This window comes from Ambystoma mexicanum, chromosome 5q (assembly GCF_040938575.1).
Source record: "Ambystoma mexicanum isolate Mex_15411 chromosome 5q, UKY_AmexF1_1, whole genome shotgun sequence".
Classification (NCBI taxonomy): domain Eukaryota; kingdom Metazoa; phylum Chordata; class Amphibia; order Caudata; family Ambystomatidae; genus Ambystoma; species Ambystoma mexicanum.
In genome coordinates, this window is record NC_090933.1 from 391,367,984 (window position 1) to 391,393,338 (window position 25,355).

Below are 25,355 nucleotides of genomic sequence, written 5' to 3' on the forward strand. Positions count from 1 at the left end.
GGTAGGTCTCTCACATGTCGAGCTTTGAGAAGATGTTTGCTTCTTTCATCAGGATTATTTTGTTGATGCAGGGCAAAGGAAAACTGTGACCACCTCCAAGTTGAGGCTGCTAGGTCTATGCATACTCCAGTCATTTGAGAACTTCTTTTTAATGAAGATGACAGGGCTTAGCCATTCTGAGAACTCAACGTCCCTCTTCAACCATTTCGCAAAGCTGGGATTCTAGGGCTGACCTCGCTGTTGCTGGAACGGGCCTGACTGTTTTACTGGCACAGCATTCGGTTTTAGGTGAATTTTGTGAACATAGTTTTTTATCTTGCTTGGTGTTTCCGAGAACAGCAAGGGACAGTCACTCCTCAGATCTGACGCTGCCCCCGAGGAGACCAGCAGCACTTGGTCATCGGTGCTGGGGTCTAACCGAATACTCTATTTGTGTTGGTCGTCCCATCCCAGCACTGTGGGACCTTCAGTCAAGAAGTAAACTTGTTGTGGTGCATCTGTCCTTAAACTCGCGCTTAGCATTGATGTAGCCCAAGAGGTCAACGGTGGCGCCCCCAAAGACAGTGGGCTTGCGACTGGTATCTCAACCAAGTCACGTCCTACCATGTTCTTTTATGTCTGGATAGGGAGAATGGTAATGTCCGACCCGAGTTGGCCATGACTCGTGTTTCGTTTCAGTCTACATTCACTATGCAGTGGGGCTTCTCTCTACTGGTGCGAGATGAGTTTACCATGATCACCACTGGCCTGGTTCCTCCTCATCACTGGTTCCTCTCCTTTGATTTAGGTAACTTTCTTTTCCCAAAACGCCTGCACTTGGAGCACTAATTTTTCCTTGCGGGACAGTCTCTATCGTTGGCCAGATGGTTAGTGCTGGCACAACTAACATTTTTTGGGATCCCTCCTATCTCTTTGGTAGACTCTCGCAAATGCCTGTCTCTGCGCCCCCTTTTCATTGCACGGCTGCTATTTCGGGTGCAGGCAATGGCTCGTCTGCCTCTTTGCATCTGCTTGACGTCTCCTCATCGGCTCTCGCTTAGCCTTGTCCAGCTCCAGTTCCTTCTCCTGGATCAACTTATCCTGGACTTTGTGGGAATTGGTATGAACCACCAACATGTCACATATGACTTGTTCCACATTGTCCCAGAATCCGCAGTTCCCTCATGCCGGGTGATGTAATAGTCAACTGGCTCTGTTCCATCTTGTTTCGTTGTGTAGAACTTGCGTCTGTGCAAGACCACGTTTTCTTTGTTAGAGAATCTCTTTATAATGCGACGAATTGCATCCTTGTAGACGTCGTCACCATCGCCTGTAGTGGGGCTCAGCCTTCAGGCCCGCAAATATGCGCTGCCCTTCAACTCCAATTGCATTGAGGAGCATGGCCTTCTTTCTGGCTGGTGAATGGCCTGTGCCTCCGAATGCCACCAAGTACCTAGAAAATAACGGCTCCTACTGTTGCCAGGAAATGGCACATCTGCTGGGGAAATGGAGGAAAGCAGGCGGCGCGGCACCTTGTATGGTTGCAGCGTTGGCTTTTTCCTGGTCCTCGTCGCCAATTATGTGGTGGCCTCAAAGAGCACAAGACACTGGATTGTGGTTGAGGTGTTTACAGGCCATGGGTCCAGTACTCAGTTCTGTCTCAGTGGATCAGTGCAGTGGATTTCACTGCACTGGTAACCCAGTAGCTGGTCCCAATCACTTCTCACTTGCTAGAGCCCCCACAAGGCTTGCCTTCGGCCACGGTATTCCGCTCCGCAAATGAGGGAACCTGCTGGTCTTTACAGGCTGCCCTTCATGAGCTGGCTCGCTGCTTATAGGGAGAAGCGCTGGGAAACTACCGTCCTCCTGGTCCATCACTCCGTGTCTGGCGCACTTCTCTCTTGCGGCACCCTTCTCTCTTGCGGCACCCTTCTCTCTTGCGACGTGCATGATCTTGTGAGATCTCTGGCTCCCGAGATCACGCATGGCAGGTCCTCACAGAGGCCCACTTGTCGTAGCCAGCTGGCAACATACAGGGCAAATTAAAACAAACAAATAAACTAGCTCAGTCTTTCTTTGAAACACTCATGCAGACTACTGGGCCTTCTCTTTCATGTCTTTTCTACCTATCCACTTGCTCTGCTGTGAGCGACCCAAACATTTGTCTTAAAATGAAATGGTATTTCCTTTAATATTTACTTTGTCTTTTTTTTATGTTTTGGAACATGTTGGAAGTAAATACCCTTCATTTTATTATACAAGCTTGTATATTTTAGTTTGAATAATTTTGCAAGCCTAACTTTTTCACTCTCTGTTCCTCTTACTGTGAGATTTACAAAGAAACACCCTTCAGTGGCAAAATTTGTTGTACTTATTACCTGTACAGAAATGACAACGTGCTGAATATTTTTTTTTTTACAAAAGTAGACATCCATTTGAAAATGCAACTATGTAATATGTAAAAGTACAATGTGATTAAAAAACAAATGTTTATTAATATGCAATCCTTTTTCATTGCTCAAGCACTTCCAAAAGGTGGCGGGGTTAGCCTAAGGGCAAATAAGGCTCTGTCTCCTTCCCCCACTCCCAACACTGATTTTCCATCCCCTTTGAACCACCAAACTACTCCCACTCATCCCTCTAGCCATCCTAATTTATTAACCCTACGTGCACTCAACAAGTCATCGGATCTGGAACTCCCCTGACTTTTGCCACTGAAACCTCTGACACTTATGGGAGTCTTCAACCTCGACCAAATCTCTTCACACCCACCAACTTCAACCGTTTCCTCTCTGATCACTCCCATGGAAATGCTCAACCTTTTCTCTCGCTCTCTTACACCATTTCCAATCTATCAACACCTCCACTGCAAAGCACAATCCTCCACTTCAGAGTTAGCCCATTCCCAACTTGCTCCCATCCCATCCCTGCCATCTCCAAACGCAAATGCAAGCCTAACAACCCCCTTGCACTTCACCTACCTGAAGTCATATCTTCCCTTCTTGCTCCTTGCGCATCTCCAGGACGCCTCTTCTGATTAGTGCCTCTTTTTGTAACCCTGCTGTGCTCGCCATACGATCACCACTATATCCCTCTGGTACCTTCACATCTACTCATTGTTCCCATGACCTGAATTACCTCATGTCAGTCTCTTCAAGACAGATGGGGAATGCTACCTACCTTCATAAAGGGCATAAAGCCCAGACCGCCTCACCCCATCTGCTTGCCTATAAAAACACTCCTCTCCTTCACAGTCCTGGACTCTGCTAAGGCATCCTACTTTACCAGAATAATTCCCAATCTACCCTACTAGTCAGAAAAACTCACCTCCACAGTACAATGCACGCTGACTCCTCCTCTCATGGTAGCTACTGGTTTCCTCACTGCCAATGACTGGTCATTACTGCTATTCAAAAATTGAAAAAGTCTGCCACACCCTCACCACCCCATTATCGTTCCCTCCCCAAGTCTCTCGCCTTACAGCCTATCCCTGCCAACTCCTCTATATGCACTTTCCTCCCATCTTCTACTTTTGAACGGTCACTCATCCTTAGGACAGCTAAGCTCTCCTGCTTCCCCACATGCCTCTCTGACGCAGACAGTGAAGGAGATCGCACTCTCAACAATTCAGATATCTCATCCCTCTTCAACCTTTCTCCAAGAGTCTTCCCAGCCTGCTTCAAGACAGAAACTGTCCTACCCCATCCTCAAAACTACTGCCCTGCAGGGCCGGTCTTTGTGTCAGGCAGTGCAAGCGGCTGCCTGACTAGGGGGCGCCGCACCAGCTGTCCGGAAGCCGTTCAGGATGCAGATGCATTATATCTCATTAAAAAATAAAGTTAGTGAAAAAATAAATTAATTCTCGTGGTCACTTGTGTACAAATTCATCATTTAAATGTGGCAGAACCACTCTGACTGAGCAGTAGCATGCAAGCATATGATATGGCAGTCTCTGCATTCTAATTTCATACTCACGGTGCTCCTGCAAAGCCAGGCACTGCACCACCGTATGATGCCATCACAGTAGCACTAGCCTAGCAGCCTCAGTCAGCAAATGGAAACATTTTTTGTTTTCACTTCCGCGGGTGATGCCAGGCCCCAGGACCCAGGCCTGGCTGCACGTGCCATCCTTTAGCGGATGCGCTGCAGTGGCACAGGGGGGTTCATTGATTGGGCTGGCAGCGTGCTCTGTGACAGCGCTGAACTTAATTGCCAGAAGAATCGCGATAAAGGCCCAGCCAGTCAGGACATCCAGGAGGCAGGCAGGTGTCCAGCCAGGGTAGAACTCAGGAGGAGCCTAGAAGCCACCCTTGTGCTGGCTGCCACTGCCAAGATTGACAGAACGGTGTTAACCAATGGGCATTAAGATTTTACGATGGGGTTATTGGACGGGCCTGCTCTCTTTCTTAAGCATTAATCGAGCTATCCACGGCGCAAAGTGGCACTGTGGCAGCTTGTGGGTGAAGCTATTTTGCTTGCATACTTGTTATTGTGGGACTACGGCTATACTTATCCATATTTGTTTTAGTTGCAGAGCTTAATTTTGCTATCCCTACCTAATTCACAAACATATCATGCCTTGCCTTATTTGCATGTTTTTTCATAACGTTGCCATTGTTGTCATTATTTTGTCATGTAAATCTATATAAAAATTGTTCTTTTTACAATTGTTCTGCGCTTCTTAATGCCGGGGTCGGCGTTTAAGCGCAAACCCGGGATTCAAACCTGTGCTGCTATGCGTTGTCTTGCTTCCAAGACAAACGCATTGCCCCTGAACTATCCACTCAGCCTTCTTTTGCAAATCAACCGACACCAGATGTGTATTAATGGCTACAGTTTAGAAGCTGCAGCTGAGTTTCCTAATACGATAGAATTCATGTTTCTCTTCAGTGCTGTTTATCTAGTCTCTTTAAAAACAAATCTGTGGCACAGATGCTTTACAAGTTACTTTAAAGCTAAGGAATGCAATTTTAGATTCCTCACTGACAGTGTTTACACACCTACAGAATAATTGAAAGATAGACAAGGGGACAGATAAGTAGAATAATGGGTGAGTGGGGGGTGGCGGTAGATGGGTGCTCAGAGGTTATTTGGGTGGATGATGAAATAGACGTTTGGCAAAATAGATGGTTAGACTAAAAGTACGAGACAGACACGTAGACAGCTAGACCTACAGGACAAAGATATGCAGAGAGACAGAGCGAAAGATAAATGTGGAGCTAGACATCTCTATTGAATATCTCCCTTAAGTATTTTACCGACAGAGTCTATTACAAGTCATCATTTGTTAGTATTCATTTTGAAGATTTTGCACAGTAAATCCCGGCCACGAGCATTCATTTGAAAATAAGAAAACTATTGATTGCATGAAGTGTATTATTTATATGTTAAAATTCTGCCCATTATTACCCTTTCCCCGTCTAGATGCTTCTCCACATTGACAGGTACACAGGGTCTACTACCTACTCCCACCTTTCATAAATGGACTCCTCTCTAAGGAGTTGTTGCTTTGAAGAATGCACAGTTTGCTGGGAATTCTCCTGCCTTTGTTGGAAAGTGTTAAGTGAGGAAAAGAGAGTGCTCGTTGGAGTTGTGCCATCCAACATCACTGTCTGCAGTGGTGAGTGCAGTGGCAGAAGGGGACTCCGGGCAATCCAAGCTGTGCAATGGGAGCCTAGAGATGGTGGTGGGTGGCTCTGTGCTCCTGGGTCATACTTCACTGCTCGGTCAAGGCGACGCGAGTAGGCCAGCCAACACCAACACCCCGGGTGGTTGTAGAAAAGGCTGAAACAATAAGATGGCATCACCAGGCAGCTGTGCATTAACAGAAGTTTTTCAAAAATAGCGCCTTGAATAATAGCTGATACGCGATAGCGGCACATCTATCAAAATAACTTATTGAAAGCATGCATCAGTCTGGTATCTTGATAAATCGGGCCAGTAGTGTGCCATCCAATGCCAGCCCAATGCCAGCCTTTGTAGGGAGACATGGAAAGGACGAGGGGGTACTGCATGTGTTGCATGTTTACTGCAGAACGTGTGTTCACATTGTACTGACATACATCAGGACTGGAGTTAGGAGCAGGAGCTTATCTTCTACCGAATATGATATTTGTATTAACTAGTTGTAGTGTAAACCCCGAGCACACAGTGGAAGAGTGAAACCCTATAGGTTGTAGTACATGGATGCAAGGAGGAATTGCAGTACGCCGAAAATCATGTGTTTGTGGCACCCTAAGTTTTCTCGTGCATAGATAGTGAGTGGGTCGGGGGCAGGACCTTAATATTTAGTGCATGGTTGTGAGAGGGAAACCGAATACAAAGGTTTGTAGTGCAGAGATGTTAAGAAGGCAGCACTCGGAGGTTGGTAATGCACGGAAATGAGAGGGGAAGAGCACCCCAGGGTGTGTAGTGCAGGGCTGCAAGGGGGCAACACTCTAAGGTTGGTATTTCCATCTAGTTAATTTTCGAGTGCCCTATTTGCAACATTTGTAACATATAATTTTTTGGGTTGTCATTTTTGGGTGTGGGGGGTGCCAACAATGCTTCCGGCCTGGGGTGCAATCTGATGCAAGTCCGGCCCTGCTGCCCTGTGTTTCTCCTCTCGCACTATTCAAAAGTCCTTGAACGACTCATCTACTATCATCTCCCCTTCTAGTTGATCCCTTATGACTGTATAGCGCTCTACTGCCCTCACAATAGGTTTGCGCAATATAAAAACACAAATCTCAAAGAGCCTCTCCAATCCGGATTTCGCAGCCGTCATTACAATGAATCAGTACTCAACCATGTCTATAACTTTCATTTCTGCTGACCTCTGTAAATGATCATCCATTCTAATCCGAGACCCATCCTCCCCCTTTGAAACTGTGGACCACTCATTTCTTCTTTTGACCCTTGGTGACCTTGAAATCTACAAAGCGGTCTATGACTGGATTGCCTCCCATCGGTCTTTCTCCTGAAACAAAAGCATCTTTGACCCCAACCACCTGCCTAATGGCACCACCAGAGGCTCGATCCTGGACCCCCTACTTCTCCCCTGCGTCTTTCTCCCCCAGCGCAACCCTTTACATATCCTCCTTCAGTAAACTCATCCTTTAGGTTTTATTTCCATGTGAGGGTGACAAATCTCCTTCTGTCACTAGTATGAGCTCTCTGATTGCATAACTGCTAGCCTAACTGCTAGCGCCAGCTAGTGGCACTTAGGTGTCTCATGAGGGACTCCATCAATGTTGACGTACCCTACCTCCCTGCCAATAATCCCCCCGCCCCATATTCCCCTCACCCTTCATCCTTTTTGACATGCTCTTCCCCCAAGGCATGCAACCGTGGGGTCCTTTTTGACAGTGATCTTACCTTAACTGTCCTCACTTTACTACTTCCACCTTAAATGTGGCTATGATTAACCGGCTGAATATCAAAATCTGCCCTCTCCATACAACTCCACCAAAACACTTATTGACCTGGGTAATGAACTGCCTTATTTCTTAACCTCCATGAACTCCCTTTCAGCTCCTTTTCCAGCTTGATAAAATGACTTAACTTTGAAACTCACATCCTTTCCAATCTTCCTTTCTCCCACCGGCAAACTGTCCTCCATGCCAATTGGCTCTCAAAGAAAAATGTGTCCTCTACATTTCTAGGGATAGTTTTCAAATCCCTGCAGTTATCCACCCCACTACCTAGCCCCACCCTATCTCCCGATACTCCTCTCCAAACGCGGCCTACCCTAGTTATTTCGCCTCAACATCTGTCCCTCTTCCTCTCTTCTTGACCCAACTTAACTCCCTTACCCCCATTTTAAAAAGGCATATATCATCTACCCATTAAAATATGTACTGAAGCTGCAGCTGTTGCACCAAGAAGGAGCACCATCTACCCACTCCCACCTCAACACCCCCTAACACTTGACCAGCAGATACCAAACTTCACTGCACTTCCTATCCAGTTGACAGGCAGCCCACCCCCCCCACTAACATTTGTCATATCCCTGGTTTCTCCAACAAGTAATTCCCCCATCAACCATTGGTCGGTTCCATTCTCTCCCTCTTATGCACAGCAGCCGACTCATATGTACCATAGAGACTGTGCCAGTTTTCCTCCCAAAAAAAGAAATAGAACTGGCTATTTATTGCATTCCACTTCAAACTACCATTAACGCTTGCTACTTAACTGCTAGTGTTCAAAAATGCTACTGAGACACTCAAGTTAGTAAAATAACAGATTACAGGACAGAAACCTGCATTCAACACAACATCCCTTTCTTTGCTTGTAGCACAAATGGTATTGAGAAACGGCGGCATGATGTGCCAAAGCTACCAGCATTGAAATCTTAAACTGTGTGCCTAAAACAAGTCGGCACAGAAAAGAATTGCCAGTTATACAACACAAACTGAAAAAGGTTAATCAAGCTTTACCTGTTGAAGGTATTGTCCTTGTTCTCCCTTCTCTGCAAACTGTGGAAAGGCCATATGCAAGAATTGCAGGAGAATTATTGGAGGGATACTTGATGAGGTTTTATCCATAGATTCAAACAAATCTCGTAGTGCTTGAAAACAAAATGTATAAAATATTTAATTAATCTCATTTCATTAAAACAAATCTGATATGTATATTTTATGCGTGTTAAGTTACTGTGAAATAAAGAAAGTTTAAATTACCCAGACTCGTATGCCTTAGTTTTGTTGCCTTTAAATGAGTAGGATTTGTACAGGTATCACCAACCCATGCAGTGCGCAATAAGCTATGTAGAATTTAATAGCCACTGTAAGCAATCTCTGGAATGCTACTCTAAAGCTCTCCAGCAGGCCTCACTGAAAAGTGAAGCAGAGGGAAACGCAGCAGGGACAGTGGATTAGGGGCGGGTAGAGAAATGAAAGCCAGGAGTGAATAAGGTTTCCTCAGCCTGTATATGCCATTGACCCCCAAACTTAGAAGCCCTCTCTTGGCTTCTGCAGGCCCTCCAACCAATCACAACTCAAACAATATGCATATAAAATATCCCATCAGATTGCTCAAAGTGGTTAGAAATACATAGAATAATATACAAATAAAATAGGGCAACATTTTTAGGATGATTCCAAATGTAAGGTGCCCACTGCCTACAAAAGCTTGTAGTGTGCAACTTCTCTGCAATGGATATAGGTCGATAGAGCTTTCAGAAAGTTAAGAGTTGGTGTAATGCAAGCATATCTAAAGGTGGTCCGAGCATCAAATGCTTGGATACATGGTGCACAGTCAGGCTATTTTCACATAAGGCAGAGAGACCATTTAATAGGTCAGCTCCCTAGAAGCCAAAAGATGGCCTTCAAAAGGCAAAACCAACAGGATTCCTGGACTTCAAGCCACAGACGTAACATGCTGCTTGCTTCCAAAAACATACTCAACCAAGTTAATACACTTGTTTTTTAGTTTTTAGTACATATGTCAGTGATGAAGACGTGCTGTGTCTTTTGCACATATTAGTGCCATTTGTGGCAAAATGGTGAGCAAAGTCAATAACTCCAGTGATGTTTTGTCCAAATGTTGATTTCAAAATACCTTTTGCTTGCAACTATAAAATACAAACTCAAATACATCAAGTATTCCAGTGCAAATCATTTACCAGTGCAATAATTTCTGGTCGGAATGGGTCACTTGTGAAATATAATGCCAAGGTTTATGGACTTGTCAACTGAAGAATAACGTGGCAACATAGACTGTTAACATGGGAGATCGGTAGGAGACAAACGTACGACCTGGTCAAAAAAGCTTTGCCAAAAAGAAAACTTCACCCTGTCAAAGCACACTTAGCTGGATAGAACAGTCACAACTAGGCAACTCATTTGTAGTGAACCTTTTTTTTGGGGCTAAAAGTTTCCAAATCCTGTTAAATATAAAGGTTTTACATTGTGTTTGTGTTCTGGTGATTATTGGTGAAGATTTAATATGGAAGAAGGACCCTAAAATACAGAAGGATCAACATGGTGTTCCAGAAATAAATCGTATGCTCAAACATTTCTTGGCTTAAGAGGTTTTACTGGAGATACTATAAACTCTGTATTCAGAATGTGTGGGCTCCTTCTTAAACCTAGGCAAACTGGCACCTTAAGCTTTCTCCTTGCCTCACCTCATAGTATCATTGGTAGAGGAACCAGGGAGACAATATAGGGTAACAGGGGCTACTTTAAATAACATTTCTGCACAAAGGTTATAAAAAATATACTTCACAACTTGTTAAAAGGTAAGCAATGGTACGGTTGCTGGTTAGACGGGAGAGATACAGTTCAGTCTCTTGGGACTTTGACTTTGTAGCTGGCACTAACAAGTACAGTAACCAGGTCCTTTGGGTATAACATTTTATAGTCATGCTGCAGGGGTGCCAGGGGGATCATCTTAGCTGAACTTCAAGTTAGTATCCAATAAGAAACAGAAATGAACCGGTTTCTGATTTGCTGAGCAGAATACCTATGAAGTTGATGAGCACTCCATGACAAAAATAGGAACACATTTTACAGTTAGGACTTACCATTGGACCACTCCAGTGTCTTTCCAACGGCAGTCTGAGTGGGGGAACCTCACGATTCAAGTATGTTCAGCCATTTTCAGCCAGAGAACACAAGGTGAGAGGTTCACAATGGCTGTTACAGTGATGCAGTGGAAGCTCACTGGGCCAATGAAGATCTTCAAGTGCTGTGGAGCCACAGCTGTTGTCGAAAAGGAGCAGAACTTACTGGAGCTGTGGTACAGTGCAGCCGGCCGATCTGCTGAGGCCGGAGTGCCTGTTAAGCAGAAAGTATTCAGCAGAAACAGTTCAGGTAAAACTGACACCACCTCCAGATGTTCCTTTTGAGTTCTTAGTTGGTTCTTTACTTGCACTTTATCAGTTCTTCATCTTGGATAGCAATTGCAAGCCTCATGGTTCACTCATTGTTGTTGCTCTGTGCCCTATTTCTACACCACTTTGCGTTGGGTCAGCTCATGTACAAGGGAGCACGGATTTCCAGAAGGAGTGCGTGAGCTTGCTACTCAGGTACAGTGGTCAGGTCAACAGGATTGCTGGTTCACTCTGGTCACAGTAGCAGACTGCTGCCCACATACCTGAAGTAGATCTTCACCAACTGAGCAGATCTTGGAAGAGTGCAGGGAACGGTAGAGCTGCCTTAGGATACTCCATAAAATGGGGGGTTTCTTCTGGGTTTATGCACTAGTCCCCTGGTAAGCAAAGCATAAAATAAGCAGTATTGCATAACAATTTGCCCTCAGGGCTCTCTGCACCCTCTTTTCTCTGTTCACTGCTAGTAAAATGGGGCTAACGGAGAGTGTGCAGCAGCAATTGAATGCCAAAGGTCTGTGTGGAAGTGCTAGGCAAGATTTTTTTTCTTTTTCAAATAATTGAAAACCAGAAGTAATTGGGATGATACTTTCATTAAGCCAACAATATGCTGTCTGGCAAAGACCAGTATATTTTTATTTTGGATTAAAAGTGTCATGCAATTCCATTCCTAAAAATGTAAGCTGATACGTAATGTATAATTACAGTATTGGTAGAGTAAAACGCTTACTTGCCTCTATGCTTTTCCGTAAACTGTAGGTTAGTGTATCTTAATCTTAAAGTTTGAACTATATTTCATTTAATTGGGGAAGAAGCATGTTGGTGTGTGAACACTACTGAAAATGCACATTATCACATGGCCAAATTCTTTGATGGAAAACCTAGGTCTGCAACCTGCTGGTTGAATAGATCTGTGTAGCTGGTTCTCAAGCCATGAGCTGATCTCATACTTAAAAAATTTTTTTATTGTTTTATAAACATGCAAAAACCATACAGACATTCACTTTGCTTCAATTGTTTGTCATGTCAACCAAAAGCAATAGATCACCAGTGTAATAAAGTCAAATCAAATCAGGTTGCCCCTTCCCTTATTGTAACATCTCAGGTTGCCACCCCCCTCATCCACCCCCCACCCCCCATCAACTCCCCTCTTCCCATTTGCCCCAAATTTTCATGGCCTTCGTGGGAGAGCCCTGTGCAGTATATATTCGGTGTTCCACTGCCACACGTGCCCACATCAGCAATCCATTGGGCCATTACCGGACTCGGATGAGCCCTACCATTGAGATCTATTACATTTAATCAAACCAACTGCTGTGGATAAAAACAGTTTTTCACCATCTGTTGGTAATGTTTTCATCAGGGATACCCAGCAACAGCAGTTTAGGGGCAATTTTTACCTCTTTCCCCAGAATATCTGTCAGTTTATTGCAACATTGTTGCCAGAAACTCCGAATTCAAGGGCATTCCCACAGGATAATTATGAAAGTGCCATCCCTCTCCTGGCATCGCAGACAGTTCGGACTGGTAGCTTGGTCCTATCGGTACACTGCAAGCCCTGGGGTAATACACTCTATGCAATATCTTAAATTGTATCAGGCGGATTCTAGAGGCTATTGCCATCTCTCATGGATGCATAAGGGATCGTATCCAATCTTCCCGGTCAATAGTGCCCACATCTACTTCCCATTTGAGTTTGAGACTGGCCAGTTCCAGAGTAGCAAAGGCCATTATAGCATTGTATAAATTGGAGCTGACTTTATGGGGCTTGTGACCTACCAAGAGATTTCATTCTAGAGGGGTACATTGAGGAGTATCTGTGAGTGAGGGTAAATGCCTCCATTTGTGATTTGCATGTAATGATAATATTCTGTTTCCGGGTGTCCATACTTCTGCTGGAGCATCTCAAATGGAGTGAGACTGCCCTCAGTAAGAATATCCCAGACCACTGTGATCCGGGCCTCAACCCATCGCGGGGAAGTCAACAGTTTGGTCATTTCAGCCAGGTTACGGTTGTTCCACAGGGGTTGCATCTGGGTTACCCTGTTTTCTCACCAAATGCGTTTGTGTGCCTTCCTCCATACTATAGCGGTATGTGCTGCCATCGTCTCTGGGGGAGGTTTAGTGAGGGATTGATGAAGCATTGCTTGGGGTGACATTTTGCCGCCCCAACAATATAAAATTCTTTATTTGTTTTTAGTACAAAGACCTTTACAAATATTTAAAAATGAGACCCATATAAAAATACACATAAGCATAAAAAAAAGAAAAACAGAAAAGCATCTAGCAGAATAACAGAATAACCAAATCCTTATACTCGATTTTCAACAGGCTTACAGCATAAACGAAATCAGCAAGAGACTATTCAACTTAGCGTAAGAAACATATGATTGTTGGTTCACTCTATCGAGCTCATTTGCGATCACGTTTACCAACCTTACAGTACTAAGTATGGAAGCATTAGTAGATCCCCCCCCCCCCCCACATACATTTTAGACAAATCCAATTTCTAGCTAAGACTGAGTTTGCCTGACAGAAATAAGTTTGTTATTCTACAGCGATCATTTTCAAAATATGTGCAATATAGAAAAAGATGTTTAAGCGATTCCCGAGTTAATTTACAGAAACGGCATCTCACATCCCTCCCATCTAATTTGTTTTTATCCCAATGTTACATTCTCACCCTAGTATGGCGCAAATCCAGTCTGAACAGCATGTATGTTCTGCGAACCTGTGAACACGGACATAATGTTATATATGCAAGACGAGGGGATTGTTTATGGCAGAATTTAGAATATTCTGCAAATGAAGAATATTTTTGCAATTGCATGCAACAATCCGCCCAATCGTATTCAAAAAATGTTTCTTAATCCTTGTTTGAAACAGTTCTAGATCTTCAACAGACATTTATTTTTTCCAACAATGACAGCATACGTCTTTTGTACTGTACCAAAGAAGGGAGGTTATTATAGACAAGCATGTAATGAAGACGTATGTACAGGGAATTTTTGGGAGGAAACATCATTTTGGAGAAGTTGGAAAGTAGGTGCCAATTATATTTAACCGAAAGTGAATTGAGGCTCAATTCGTGCCTAAGAATTGCATTTGGCATTGTGTTACAGAGAATTCTCTCTTTAGGCTGAATTTCCTAACCTAGTGAGTCCCCCAGCAGCTTTGCTGGATTTCTGCAGTTTGTTTTTTTCCTCCTGCCAAGAGTGAGACTCTTTTCCTCCTACTCTTGGACATGATTAATGGTATTCCTTTGACTGGTAATGTGTTTTATGAGCTATGGGGTCCTTTACTCCATAGGGTCTCATGCGTTTTTCCTATGTGTGTTCCACAGCACCCTCCGTGCAGTAACAGGGGTGTCATAGTGACACCCCACCATAGACTCCATACCCTGGGACTGACTACTTTCTCCCAGGGCATGTAAAGTCACCATTGGCTTTACTAGTCCCAAATTATTAACAGAAACCAGTACAAACCATCATATTGTGGACGTGCTGGTCGGGGCAATTCGATTGTCCCGGGGTCTGTTAGTCGAGGGGGCACGTCTCCGTTCCCCCTGATCGGGTTTTGGCTGGTGGCAGTGGAAACTACTTGTTATATTCGACCGCAAATATTTTCCTATGGGATTTTCCCATTGTTCGAGGCTACCAACTTTAATTATTTAATTCTCATAGCCTCGAACATACTGCCGGTTTATTTAATTAATATTAATTCTCCGGTTGGTATTTTTTGCCAAGACTCGATTCTAAAATGGCGTTTGTGTTCTCTTCTGTGACTCCAACCCAAGTCGAGCCCTTTGTTCCACTTTTTTGGCGAGCTTCTCCACAGAAGCCTCCAAAAGTGGTGCCACTCTGTATGGGTACCACAGTGGTGTGGGAGGGGGGTTTAGGCACCCTGGACCGAGTTACCTTGATAACTCAGGTCGCACTCTTGTGTGATTGGCCCAAGTGGTGAGCCAGCCGGCTCACCACTTAGCATGTTTGAGTGACAGCTAGGCTGAGTGAATGGGGGTTTTCTGCATAAAAGCAGGGCTTTGGGGACTGGAACTTCAGAAGTCGCCACAGGACCCGAGAATCCGACGAGGGAGAAGCTGAGCCGAGCTACCACGACGACACCACCGGTGGAGCCCTGCAGAACCGGCTCACCACTTCCCGACGACAGAGAAGATCTCCCGGCTGGAGAGGCTATCAGGACTCCAATCTTGAATCTTCCTGCAGAAGTGATGCTGGCTCACCAGACCCCCCAGGTGTGCCAATTCAACAATCTTGACTAATATATAATTGCAAAACCGGCAAACCCAAGGGGAAAGGGGAATTGGATAACAAAACAAATGCAGATCTTCACAGGTATTCAATGTTGACCTTTTGACTCCTGGTCTTGCATCTGGACTGGAATACTGACGTATTGATTGGATAACTCTTCAGTATTATGTCTGTGAAAATCTAAACACATATAACATACTATTAATTTCATATGGGATACATTACTCACCGTAATCGTATTTCTGATGCTTGTATCTGCTTAGATTCACATGCTGTGCATAGGCCGACATCTAGTGGAAGCTGCGGAGTATTACAGTTTGTTTTTCGAAACTCGAAAATGGGCGTCGACACCGGCGTGCCAGTAATACTATCCCTAGTGTGACGTCCACTGTACCCAAGATCCCTCACGCGTCTAGGATCCTCAGATTGTATTTTTTCTGACATGAGGAAGCATGAGGAGTAGCGTGAGTACAGAAACTCACGCTACTCCTCATGCTTCCTCAATAAATATTATTAATATATATATTATATATACCTGCAGCCTATGCTTGATAGCTGATAGGCTTGAATAAATAAATGTCTTCTTTTCTGAATCTTTTGGTTTTCTTCAATTACTCAACTCTTGGTATGAAACCTTTTAATTAATTGTGAAAGAACCTTTTTGGAAGAAAACTATTCTAGAATGCTTGAATGAATTTAATATTATAATTCTCTATAAGAATTAAATCATATTTCCTCCTTGAAAGTTCATTAAATAAAGAATCATGTCATAGAGATACACGCTGTTGCTGACTTTCTGGAAAAGCATGTTTTATTTCTTTTATTTCCAATGAAGAAATAAGAGTCTTTAATTGAAGAGTCTTTTCTACATCACTGTGGCTTGAAGACGCGCGCACACTGAAGACGAGCCGCGCACACAAGAAAACGTACCGCGCACCTTGAGATACCCCGCGCACTTTTAAGATGAGCCGCGCACACGAGAAAACGTACCGCACAACTTGAGAAGATCCGCGCACCCCGCGCACTTTGAAGATGATCCGCACAAACACGCGCACTCCTGAGATGAGCCGCGCACACCAGAGAAACGTTCCGCGCAACTTGAGGTGATCCGCGAACTCCGCGTGCACTGAGAAGGTCCGCTTTCCCTAATACTAACGCGCATAAAACTAACTGCGCCTGTCAAAATGTAACGTTACAATTCACACTAATAACTCACTACTAAAATAATTCACCAATAGAATTCCTCCGTGGATTTAATTACTTTCCGTAACTTCACGCATGACAACCGCAAACGTCACAACCAGGAAGACTGAAGTAAACAGAGAGGACGTACGATTCACGCTAGTAGGTCCTTTCCTCAAAAGTAACTAACGAATTTCACACGCACGCGAAATTTCAAAAAATACTTTTGTAAATAAATACTGTAAATACCAATATACTCAACCAATGAATTTTTTCTACTTCACAAAATATTTTTTCACCGAAAATTATCATAAACAAACAAGTAAATGCAGCCGCAAATACTAAACTGAGAGATTATTTATCAGCCGATAAATGACATGAGCAAAGAGCACTTAACAGTTCGTAGTTAGAAGTCAGATTCAAACTATCTTAAACAGCTTCTTGATTCTGATTATTGATAAGATACATTTGACATTTTGTTAACTTATTTCTGTATTTGACTTAGCTTGCTTCATCTGTGAGGAAATAGTTCTTTAGCACTGAATAAGTTCTTCCTGAAAACTCCTCGTCTTCTCAGTAAAATTATCTTCTTGAATGAGTTCCTTGAAATCACTATAGTTAATCTTTTTCTAGAGCTATTAAAACTGCTACCTCACTCAAAGGAAACTGGAATGAAAGGCAGTTTAGAATCTTGGTGACAGTGCCACATTACCTCACAGCACTTCTAATCCAATCATTGTTATGTAATAGACCCACCATTTTGGCTTGGGAAATTAGATACTTCCTGATTAGATTAACTTTAAGGAAAGTTATTTTAATAATTTGATGTAAATTTCAGAATCAACATCCATACATCATTCAACCATATTTCTGTGATGGTGTAATCTTTAAAATTAAGCCTTTTTAACAAAGTGTCTCTTTGAACATGTGTAATTGTACCCTGGAATCCTGACAGTGGCTTCTTGCCCTGACTGGTGGGCACAACCAGTTTTCCTTTCTTTCTTCGCACCCCAGCCCGGTTTGTGGTCGAACTGCCCGTGCCAAGCACCCCGGCAGCCGGATAGCCACTCACCACTGAACCGCAAATCACCGGACCGCTCCTTGTACCTGAGAAACTCCACGGCTGGTTTCTTGCTTGGCAGTGCAAAGGACTCCTGTCTTCCTCCACGACGAGATCCTCTCTTCCCCCGGACGAAGCACCGACTTGCACCCGCTGCCAGGAACAACTGCCCCCGCTGGAGCGTTCTCACCACTTTAAGGTACTGAGTCCGCCAGGCCTCCCTTTTTAAAGATTGCTACAAGGTAATAATAACTCAACCTTCTGGATTGGGCTGGTCGCCTTGACCCTCTAACTGGTCCCTTTCTGTGGTCCAACTCCTTTTTGAACCTTTACAAGACATTTGTGCACTGCAACCATGTGACCTTGGACACATTTTGTTTGGATCCTCTGAAAGCGGATACGGCCTCTTGAACTCCAACTTCACGGTTTTACTTTGCCTTCCTCCCTTGTTGTGTTCTTGAAAAAGTGTTGGGATCCATTTCAATTTGTTCTCTGCTCTTCTCGCCCTTTTTAAAAAAAATTCAGAGTGCCATCTAGGTTAAGCGCTCACCGCTGTCTGGAATTAAGTGGGGCTTTACTTAAGACTGGTCTAATATTCTTTTAAGGGAGTGTAAATCTTTTAGTGACCGTGTTTTTGAATTGCTTATTATTAGTGCCTGTGTGTTTTTCTAGATGTGGTTTTAAATAAATAATTATATCTCTTTTATGCAAAGCCCTGGTCAGTGTTTTCTTATTCTATTGTGTGCTCTTGACCTATTGTGAATACTCTGTACACTGCCTAACTCTTCTTGAGGGAAGTCGGACTGCTCAGCCACAGTTACCAAGTGAATCTGTGTAGTACAGACTGCTACCAAGTGGGTTTACTGCCAAACACCTGTAGTCCTAAATCTTTTGCAGTGGTCCCAGAGGGAACTGCACAGGTTTCTGCCTAACACAGATACAGGTAGTCCCAATGTATACTTCCAGATGGAACCTTGGATTTGATCTAATAGAGGACCAAGATCATACAGAAACAATTCAACTCCATTAAGCATAATTGCCTCAACTTTTTTCTCATAAAATTCTAATAAAGGGATTAGCGAAAACTTGCAAATCTTGTAAAGCAAGATTTTCATTTGGCCCTTCAGAGGCAGCAATTTTACCATAAGAAGTTCGTTCATTCTTTTACAAGACATATTGTTTGTCAAAATTAGCCCTAAATATGGTAGATTTATGGAGACAGCTATTGGTAAGGCATCAATTGTCCATGAAAAGTGCCAAACTTTTTTCTTGTTACAAAATACAATTATGTTCGATTTCTGAGGGTTGACAGTTAAATTGTTGGTGTTACAATTTCATTTGAAGTCCTGCTTGAGTTCGATCAAACAGCAGGATATCATCCGCATAAGCTAGCCAAGATAGGCTAAGAGACCCTATACGAGCGGCAAAAGATTTATCAGGGTTCCATATCTCGTCTATGTCTGCCAAATAGAGGTTGAAAAGGATGGCTGCAAGATTGCAGCCTTGTTTGACACCAGTCCAGCTTGGTATAGCCTCAGTGAGTGATCCTGCACGATTCATTTGCACTTTAAAGTTTGTATTAAAGTGGAGCATTTCTACTACAGTCATCAGGTACTGAGGGTAGTTTGCTTTGCACATTTTTTGCCATAATTTGCCTCTTATGACACAGTCAAAGGCTGCCTTTAGATCAAGTGAGGCGACAAAAATGAATAAGCAATAATGTGGGCAAGAATGCAGGCGTAAAAAGGGGTGCCCATACCTTTTCTGAACCCTAATTGTGCAGTGCTTAGACAAGCGTTGTTACGAGTGAATGATTCCAGCTCTTGCAGGATTAGAGATGCGAAGATTTTCATCAATTATTGCCACAGGTCTATAATTATTATGATCAGATATAGACCCCTTTTTATGTAGAGGCATAATAATTGATGCGAGACAGGAGTTCGGAATCTTTTTTGAGCGGAAACTTTCTTGGAACGTGATGTTAAAAAAATCAAAGACCAGAACAACGGATCATCTTTGATCAAACAAGGGGGTAAACCATCTGGACCTGTAAATTTGGATCCCTTCAGTTTGTAAATTGCGTGCAGTATATCTGTGGGTCCCCATTTACAGTAATTTGGAATTAGATGGCAATCGGGGGGGGGGGGGGGGATGTTCAAACGATCTGAATTTCTCTGGAAGAGCATACTTAGAAAGAATAAATGTAGTCCAGGTTGAGTTAGCAATTCCCCACTCAAATTCAAGGGGTTGTTCCATGTCTGTTGAACTAATGATTTTCCAAATGTCTTTAGTCTTACGATTACATAGTATATTAACTATTTCTTGCTTTAGCTTCTTCAATGCACGAAATTGACTTAAAGCACTTTTGTAGTTGAATATCATTTTTTTCCCTCTTTACATACTCAGAAGTAGTGTCACTCAACCTGGACTTCCTTGCCTCTCTAAGGTCAGCATTATTTTCCTTTTTGAGTGCGGCCACTTCCCAAGAATAATGCATTTCCTCATTTTTAGTTGTGTTATGAGCGCCACACATGAGGGCCATTTTTGAAAGATGTGAGGCAATCATCTGAAAATTCCACTTTATGGTAACTTCATTTTCATGACAATTTTTCCCTGTGCTCTTCCATAGATCTCGGTTTACAAGAGCAGTACATTTCCTACAATTAGAGGGTGACCCGTTAATCGACACTCTAGGTCTGTCAATCTGAATGAGGGCTAAATGAAAATCTGTCGAGATTTCAGATATTCTACAATGGATGTGGCAATCATTAGGTGATCTCCCAAGTGAATTTCAATAGTGCTTACATTTGAAAATAAACCTGATAGGTACTTGGAAGAAAACATGATCAATGCATGATTGTAGGCCCCCACGTTTCCATGTGAACTTCAAGTGATTACATTCAGGTTGTAACAGATGAACATCCCAACCTTTTAGAAATTTACTGCAGACATTGCCCTTTTGTATAGCAGTCTGGAAGTATGCTAAACTGAGGGAAGTTTCACTCCTCATTGGCCAAAATGATGAATTAAAATCCCCTCCAATGAGGATTTCAGCTCAGGGTGAACTGTCGTAAGCCTTAATAAGGGCATCATTTAGAATTTCACATGCTGTTTCAATAGGATATCGACTAGGGTTCCAATATAGAGAAGAACAAGTTACTCTCTTACCTGGTAACGTTCTCTCGATGGGATGGTCCGACGATGTATTCTATATCTATGACATGTAATCAACCACAGCTGTGCTGCTTGGGAAAATCTTCGGCGTCTGCGTCCTACGTCGATGACGTTGATACGCGGCCCTCGAGGACCTCCTCCGACGGCCGACGTCACTGGATGTTATAAGTAGGACGCACGATGCCCGTAGCCTCATTTGTAGTTTTTTCCCCAGAACATGTGGCACCAGTCTTCTGCCAGTCTGACACACAAAGCCTTGCGGAAACTTAAGCTGCAATCGCATAAGAAATTCTGTAGCGGGAAGGCAGGGAGGGAGCAATATGGAATACATTGAAGGACCATCCCATCGAAAGAAAGTTACCAGGTAAGAGTAACTTGTTCTTCAAGGGAATTGGGTCCTCCGACGTATTCCATATCTATGACAGACTCCCAAAGCAGTACCAATGCAAGGAGGTGGGAAAAGAATTTAGAAAACAGAAATTTAGAAGGCCCAATCAAATTGCGGAGTAAAGGACTGCCTAGCCAAAGGCCAGATCCTGCCCACGGATAGAATCGAGGGAGTAGTGACGTACAAAAGTATGTACCGAAGCCCAGATGGCTGCATCACAGATGTTACGAATAGGAACACCCCTCGGTAGGGCAGTAGAGGCAGCCATACCCCTGGTAGAATGGGCCCGCAAGCCGACCGGTGGGTCCTTACCCGCCAAGTGGTAACACTCAGAGATAGCCAAAATAATTCAGCGAGACAAAGTCTGTTTCGTCACAGCTTGTCCCAAACGCTTTCCAGAGTAACCAATGAAGAGTTGATCGTCCACTCTGACCCGGGACATGCGTGAAATATAAAAGCTTAACGCCTATGGATCAAGCCTATGGAGCCTCTCTTCCTTTTCAGGATGTGGAGGAGGATAAAACGCCGGAAGAACAACCTTCTGGCCAAAATGAAATTCCGACACCACCTTCAGAAGAAAGGAAGGACGAACTCTAAGGACAACCCTGTCCTTATGAAACACAGTGAAGGGTTCCTTATCTGAAAGTGCCTGTCACTCACTCTGCGAGCAGAAGTGACCGCAACCAAAAACACAGTTGTAAGAGTTAACAGTCTCAAAGGGCATGAATGCAAAGGCTCAAAACGGAGCACCCATCAGAAACTTGAGAACAAGGTTCAAATCCCAATCGGGCACTAGGAAAGGTGACGGAGGAAACACATTAGTGAGCCCTTTCAGAAATTGAGAAATTAAAGGAATTTTAAAAGAGGAACACTCTTCAGAAGAGCGCTTAAATATGGACAGCGCCGCCAGGTAACCTTTAACGGTACCCACTTGCCCTGTGGGCCAAAGAAAGCAAAAAAGACAGAACCCTGGGAATGTCACATGCAAAAGTATCCACATTCTTAACCCTGCACCAGTCGCAGAACGTACGGCAACGGTACAGGGACTTTTTTGGGGCCGTCTGGCCGAGAGCAAAACCTCCATCACGTCTTCAGGGAGGTCCCAATCCTTATACCTCAACCTTTCAGAAACCAACCGTGAAGGTTGAGGGATCTGACATCTGGATGGAGAACCTGACCCCCACCCCCCCCTCCCGTGAGATCAGATCGTCTCAGTAGGGAAGACGACATGGAGGGCAGATGGACAAGTCGAGAAGGTCTGGTTACCACGTCCTCCGGGCCCACGCCGGAGCAATGAGGATCATCCGGGAACCGAACCTCTGCAGTACTTGCGGGATGAAGGGGACTGGAGGAAACGCGTACAGCAGTGGGAATGACCACTCCACCACGAACGCGTCTAAGGCTCCTTTTGGAGGAAATTCCCACGAGCAGAACCTCTTGCACTTCCAGTTGACACTGGAGGCGAAGAGATCCACTTGAGGGGTCCCCCAAAGGGCAAAGATCTCCGGGAGAATCTCCTGAGCCAACTCCCCCTCGTGAGAGATTGCGCTCTGCCTGCTCAGAGCGTCCGCCGTCTCGTTTTCGTCTCCGGCCAGATGAACTGTTAAGATCAAAACGTCCCGCTGGATTGCCCAGAACCAGAGCTGCATTCCCTCCCTGCACAAAGGAAGTGACCCTGCCCCCCCCCTTTTTGTTGAGGTAGTGCATGGCCACCGTGTTGTCTGTCAGGATCAGGACATTCTTCCCTCGCACAGTTGGCAGAAAAGCCTTCAGGGCTAGCCTGACGGCCCTCAGCTCCAACAGATTGATTTGGAGTCTGGACTCCGACAGAGACCAACGACCGCTGTCAACTCGTTGGCATGAGCTCCCCATCCCGTGAGGGATGCGTCCATCACGATCGTCACCTCTAGCCAGGGTAGCTAAAATGGAGCCCCCTTCATCAGATTGTCTTCGACGGCCGACCACAGAAGGTCCTGGGCGACCGAGGAGGGCACCTGAACAGGGTCCGACAACCTGCCGGAGGACTGAGACCACTGGAGCTTGAGTGCCCATTGCAAAGATCTCATCCGCAACCTGGCCTCTGGCACCAGAAGAATGCAGGATGCCATGAGGCCGAGCAATCTCAAGAACTCTAACGCTGGGAGACTCTGGGCAAGCTGAAACTTGTGCACCATCTGCTGAATGTGAAGAGCCCTCACCTTGGGAGGAAAACACTGCTCAAGGGACATGTCGAGCACAGCTCCTGATGTACTGGAGCCTCCTAGTTGGTGTCAAATGGGACTTCTTTAAGTTGAGGGAGAAGCCGAGCTTGTGGAGGGAGTGGCAGGTGACGGACAGATGATCCAGGACTTGCTTACGAGAGCGCGCCTGTCATGATGCCTACCTCTTAGGAGCCAGGCCGGGCCCAGAAACCCCAGAGGCAGACATCATTTTCCCCAGGGAAGTCTCAGCGGGCCCAAGTCGGGGCCCTTTGGACTCAGTCCTGGCGCCTTAGGCGCCAGGCTCATAGCGGACCCCAGTCCTGGCGCCTTAGGCGCCAGGCTCATAGAAGAGGATATTGTAACGCTCACCTGATTCTCGCAGAGGCGCCGGTCTTGACTGGGCGACTACCTTATCTTCAAAGGTGATGTGTAGCACCCGGTTGGCTCTTTGGGCTGGACCTCTGTGCACTGTATGCCTGACGTGTAGAGTAAGATGTCTGCAGATAGAAAATATGGGGTTAATGAACTGGGGTTATTGGGGTGTCCCTATCTCTTTCCTCTTCTCCTCTCCTGTAGACCCCCAAAGGTTAACGCTCTCACCTTAGGTAAGTGAATGCCGAGCTCTCCATCTGCCTCGGGGCAGGGTGCTGTAACCAGTTTCTTCACTGGATAGGTAGCGCAGGCCTCTTGACTTCAGAGGACTGCTGTCCGTCGTTTACTGCACGAACAGTAAGTTTCGAGTCATTCAAATGTCTTTAAAGTCTTTAGTAATGATGTCTCTTGTTTTGCAGGGTTCCGGCGATGGCGGATGACGGGCTGAAGTGAGTTGAAGATGGAGCCCGTGTGATGAATAGAAGCGCCTGGAAGCACGTAAGTAAGCGCTTGTTGCCTGCTTCACTATGCGCTCTAACTGTCTTTTTATTTTGCAGGTACGAGTTCGGAGCGGCTGCAGGGTGCCGGAATACCCACTGGATTAGATGTGGAAAGGAGTAATGGCACGTGAGTATTAAAGTTCCCCAATGTCTTTAAACGCACCTTGTTTTGTCTTTCAGATGCGGGATGCAGCGCCGAAGGCCTCCGGAGCGTGCGAAGAGTTGGTAAACTTTTGTCTTTCAGATGCCGGAATGCAGTGTGAAGACCTCCGGAGCGCACGAAGAGTAGGTAAGCCTTTGCCTTTCAGATGCCGGAATGCTAACCTGTTCTTTCTTGTCTTTATAGGTGTTGCTGAAGACTGGATTCAGGATGGTAAGCCTTTGCCTTTCAGATGCCGGAATGCTAACCTGTTCTTTCTTGTCTTTATAGGTGTTGCTGAAGACTGGATTCAGGATGGTAAGCCTTTTTCCTTAGGCCCAGGACCGGATGCAGAAGACACGATGAGCGTTCTGCTGCAGAGGTTGCAGAATAACGCAAAGCAAGATTCATCCACCGGGTGTGGTTTAAATAGCCTCCTGTAGTGCTTAGGTGTCTCCTTCCACAGCCACGCCTAAGTAAGAAAAGGGTTCCTGGTAAGAAAAGAGTTCCTGCCTTCCAGAAGAGTTCCAGTGTTCTGAATCTAGGGAGTGGCTCCAGCCCCACCCAACAGGAAAAGTAGTTCCAAACAGAAGAGGATCAGAGGCTCAACTGGCAGGCAAGTAAGCAGCATGGTCTGCTGAAGGTAAGTCCACCCAAGCATTATGAGCCCGGCGCTTCCAGCGCTGGGACTGGGCATATTTATGAGCCTGGTGCCACTGGCGCCAGGACTGGGTCCAAAAGGTCCCAATTGGGACTAGTTGGCACTCGGAACCTGGGTTATGGATCTGCTTCCAAGGGAGTTGGGAAAACCCTGACCTTTTGGAAGCAGAGATCATGACAGATATGTGTTTAAGTGCTTGGGTGCACACTTACCTGATGCAGACCTTGCTGCTTCATCCAGGCCCTCTTGAGGCCTGAATGGGACTACTTAACCTGTAGGACTACTTCACCACCCGGGTGTGGTCGGGGAAGGATACATACCTGATTGGTGGAAGGATACATACCAGGAACGTCTTCCAAGGCTATTTAAACCCCACCCGAACAGCCACACATGCTTCGCGTTGTTCTGCACCTAGCAGCTGGACGCTCACCGTGTCAGCTCCAGCATCCTGACTTCAGCCACGCCTGCCAGCACCCTGGAACACCTGCAAGGGGAGAAAGGAAGAGAATAGGAGAAGAAAAGCCCTTACATGCTAAATCTGCATCCCGGAGTCATTTCTCCAACGGCCCTGAAAAGGAAGACATCATTTTAAAGGCATTTCGTTTCGATCGCTGC

At 45.0% G+C, this 25,355-nt stretch overlaps 1 protein-coding gene across 2 annotated transcripts in view; it reads right to left on the minus strand.

Moving 5' to 3' along the window:
• Positions 1-25,355, minus strand: part of USP14 (ubiquitin specific peptidase 14) — a 991,689-nt gene that overhangs the window by 690,624 nt on the left and 275,710 nt on the right. For both annotated transcript variants that reach the window (XM_069620879.1, XM_069620880.1), the window contains exon 7: positions 8,397-8,527. In XM_069620879.1, coding sequence (XP_069476980.1) covers positions 8,397-8,527 — 131 coding nt within the window. The remainder of the gene's footprint in view (positions 1-8,396; positions 8,528-25,355) is intronic.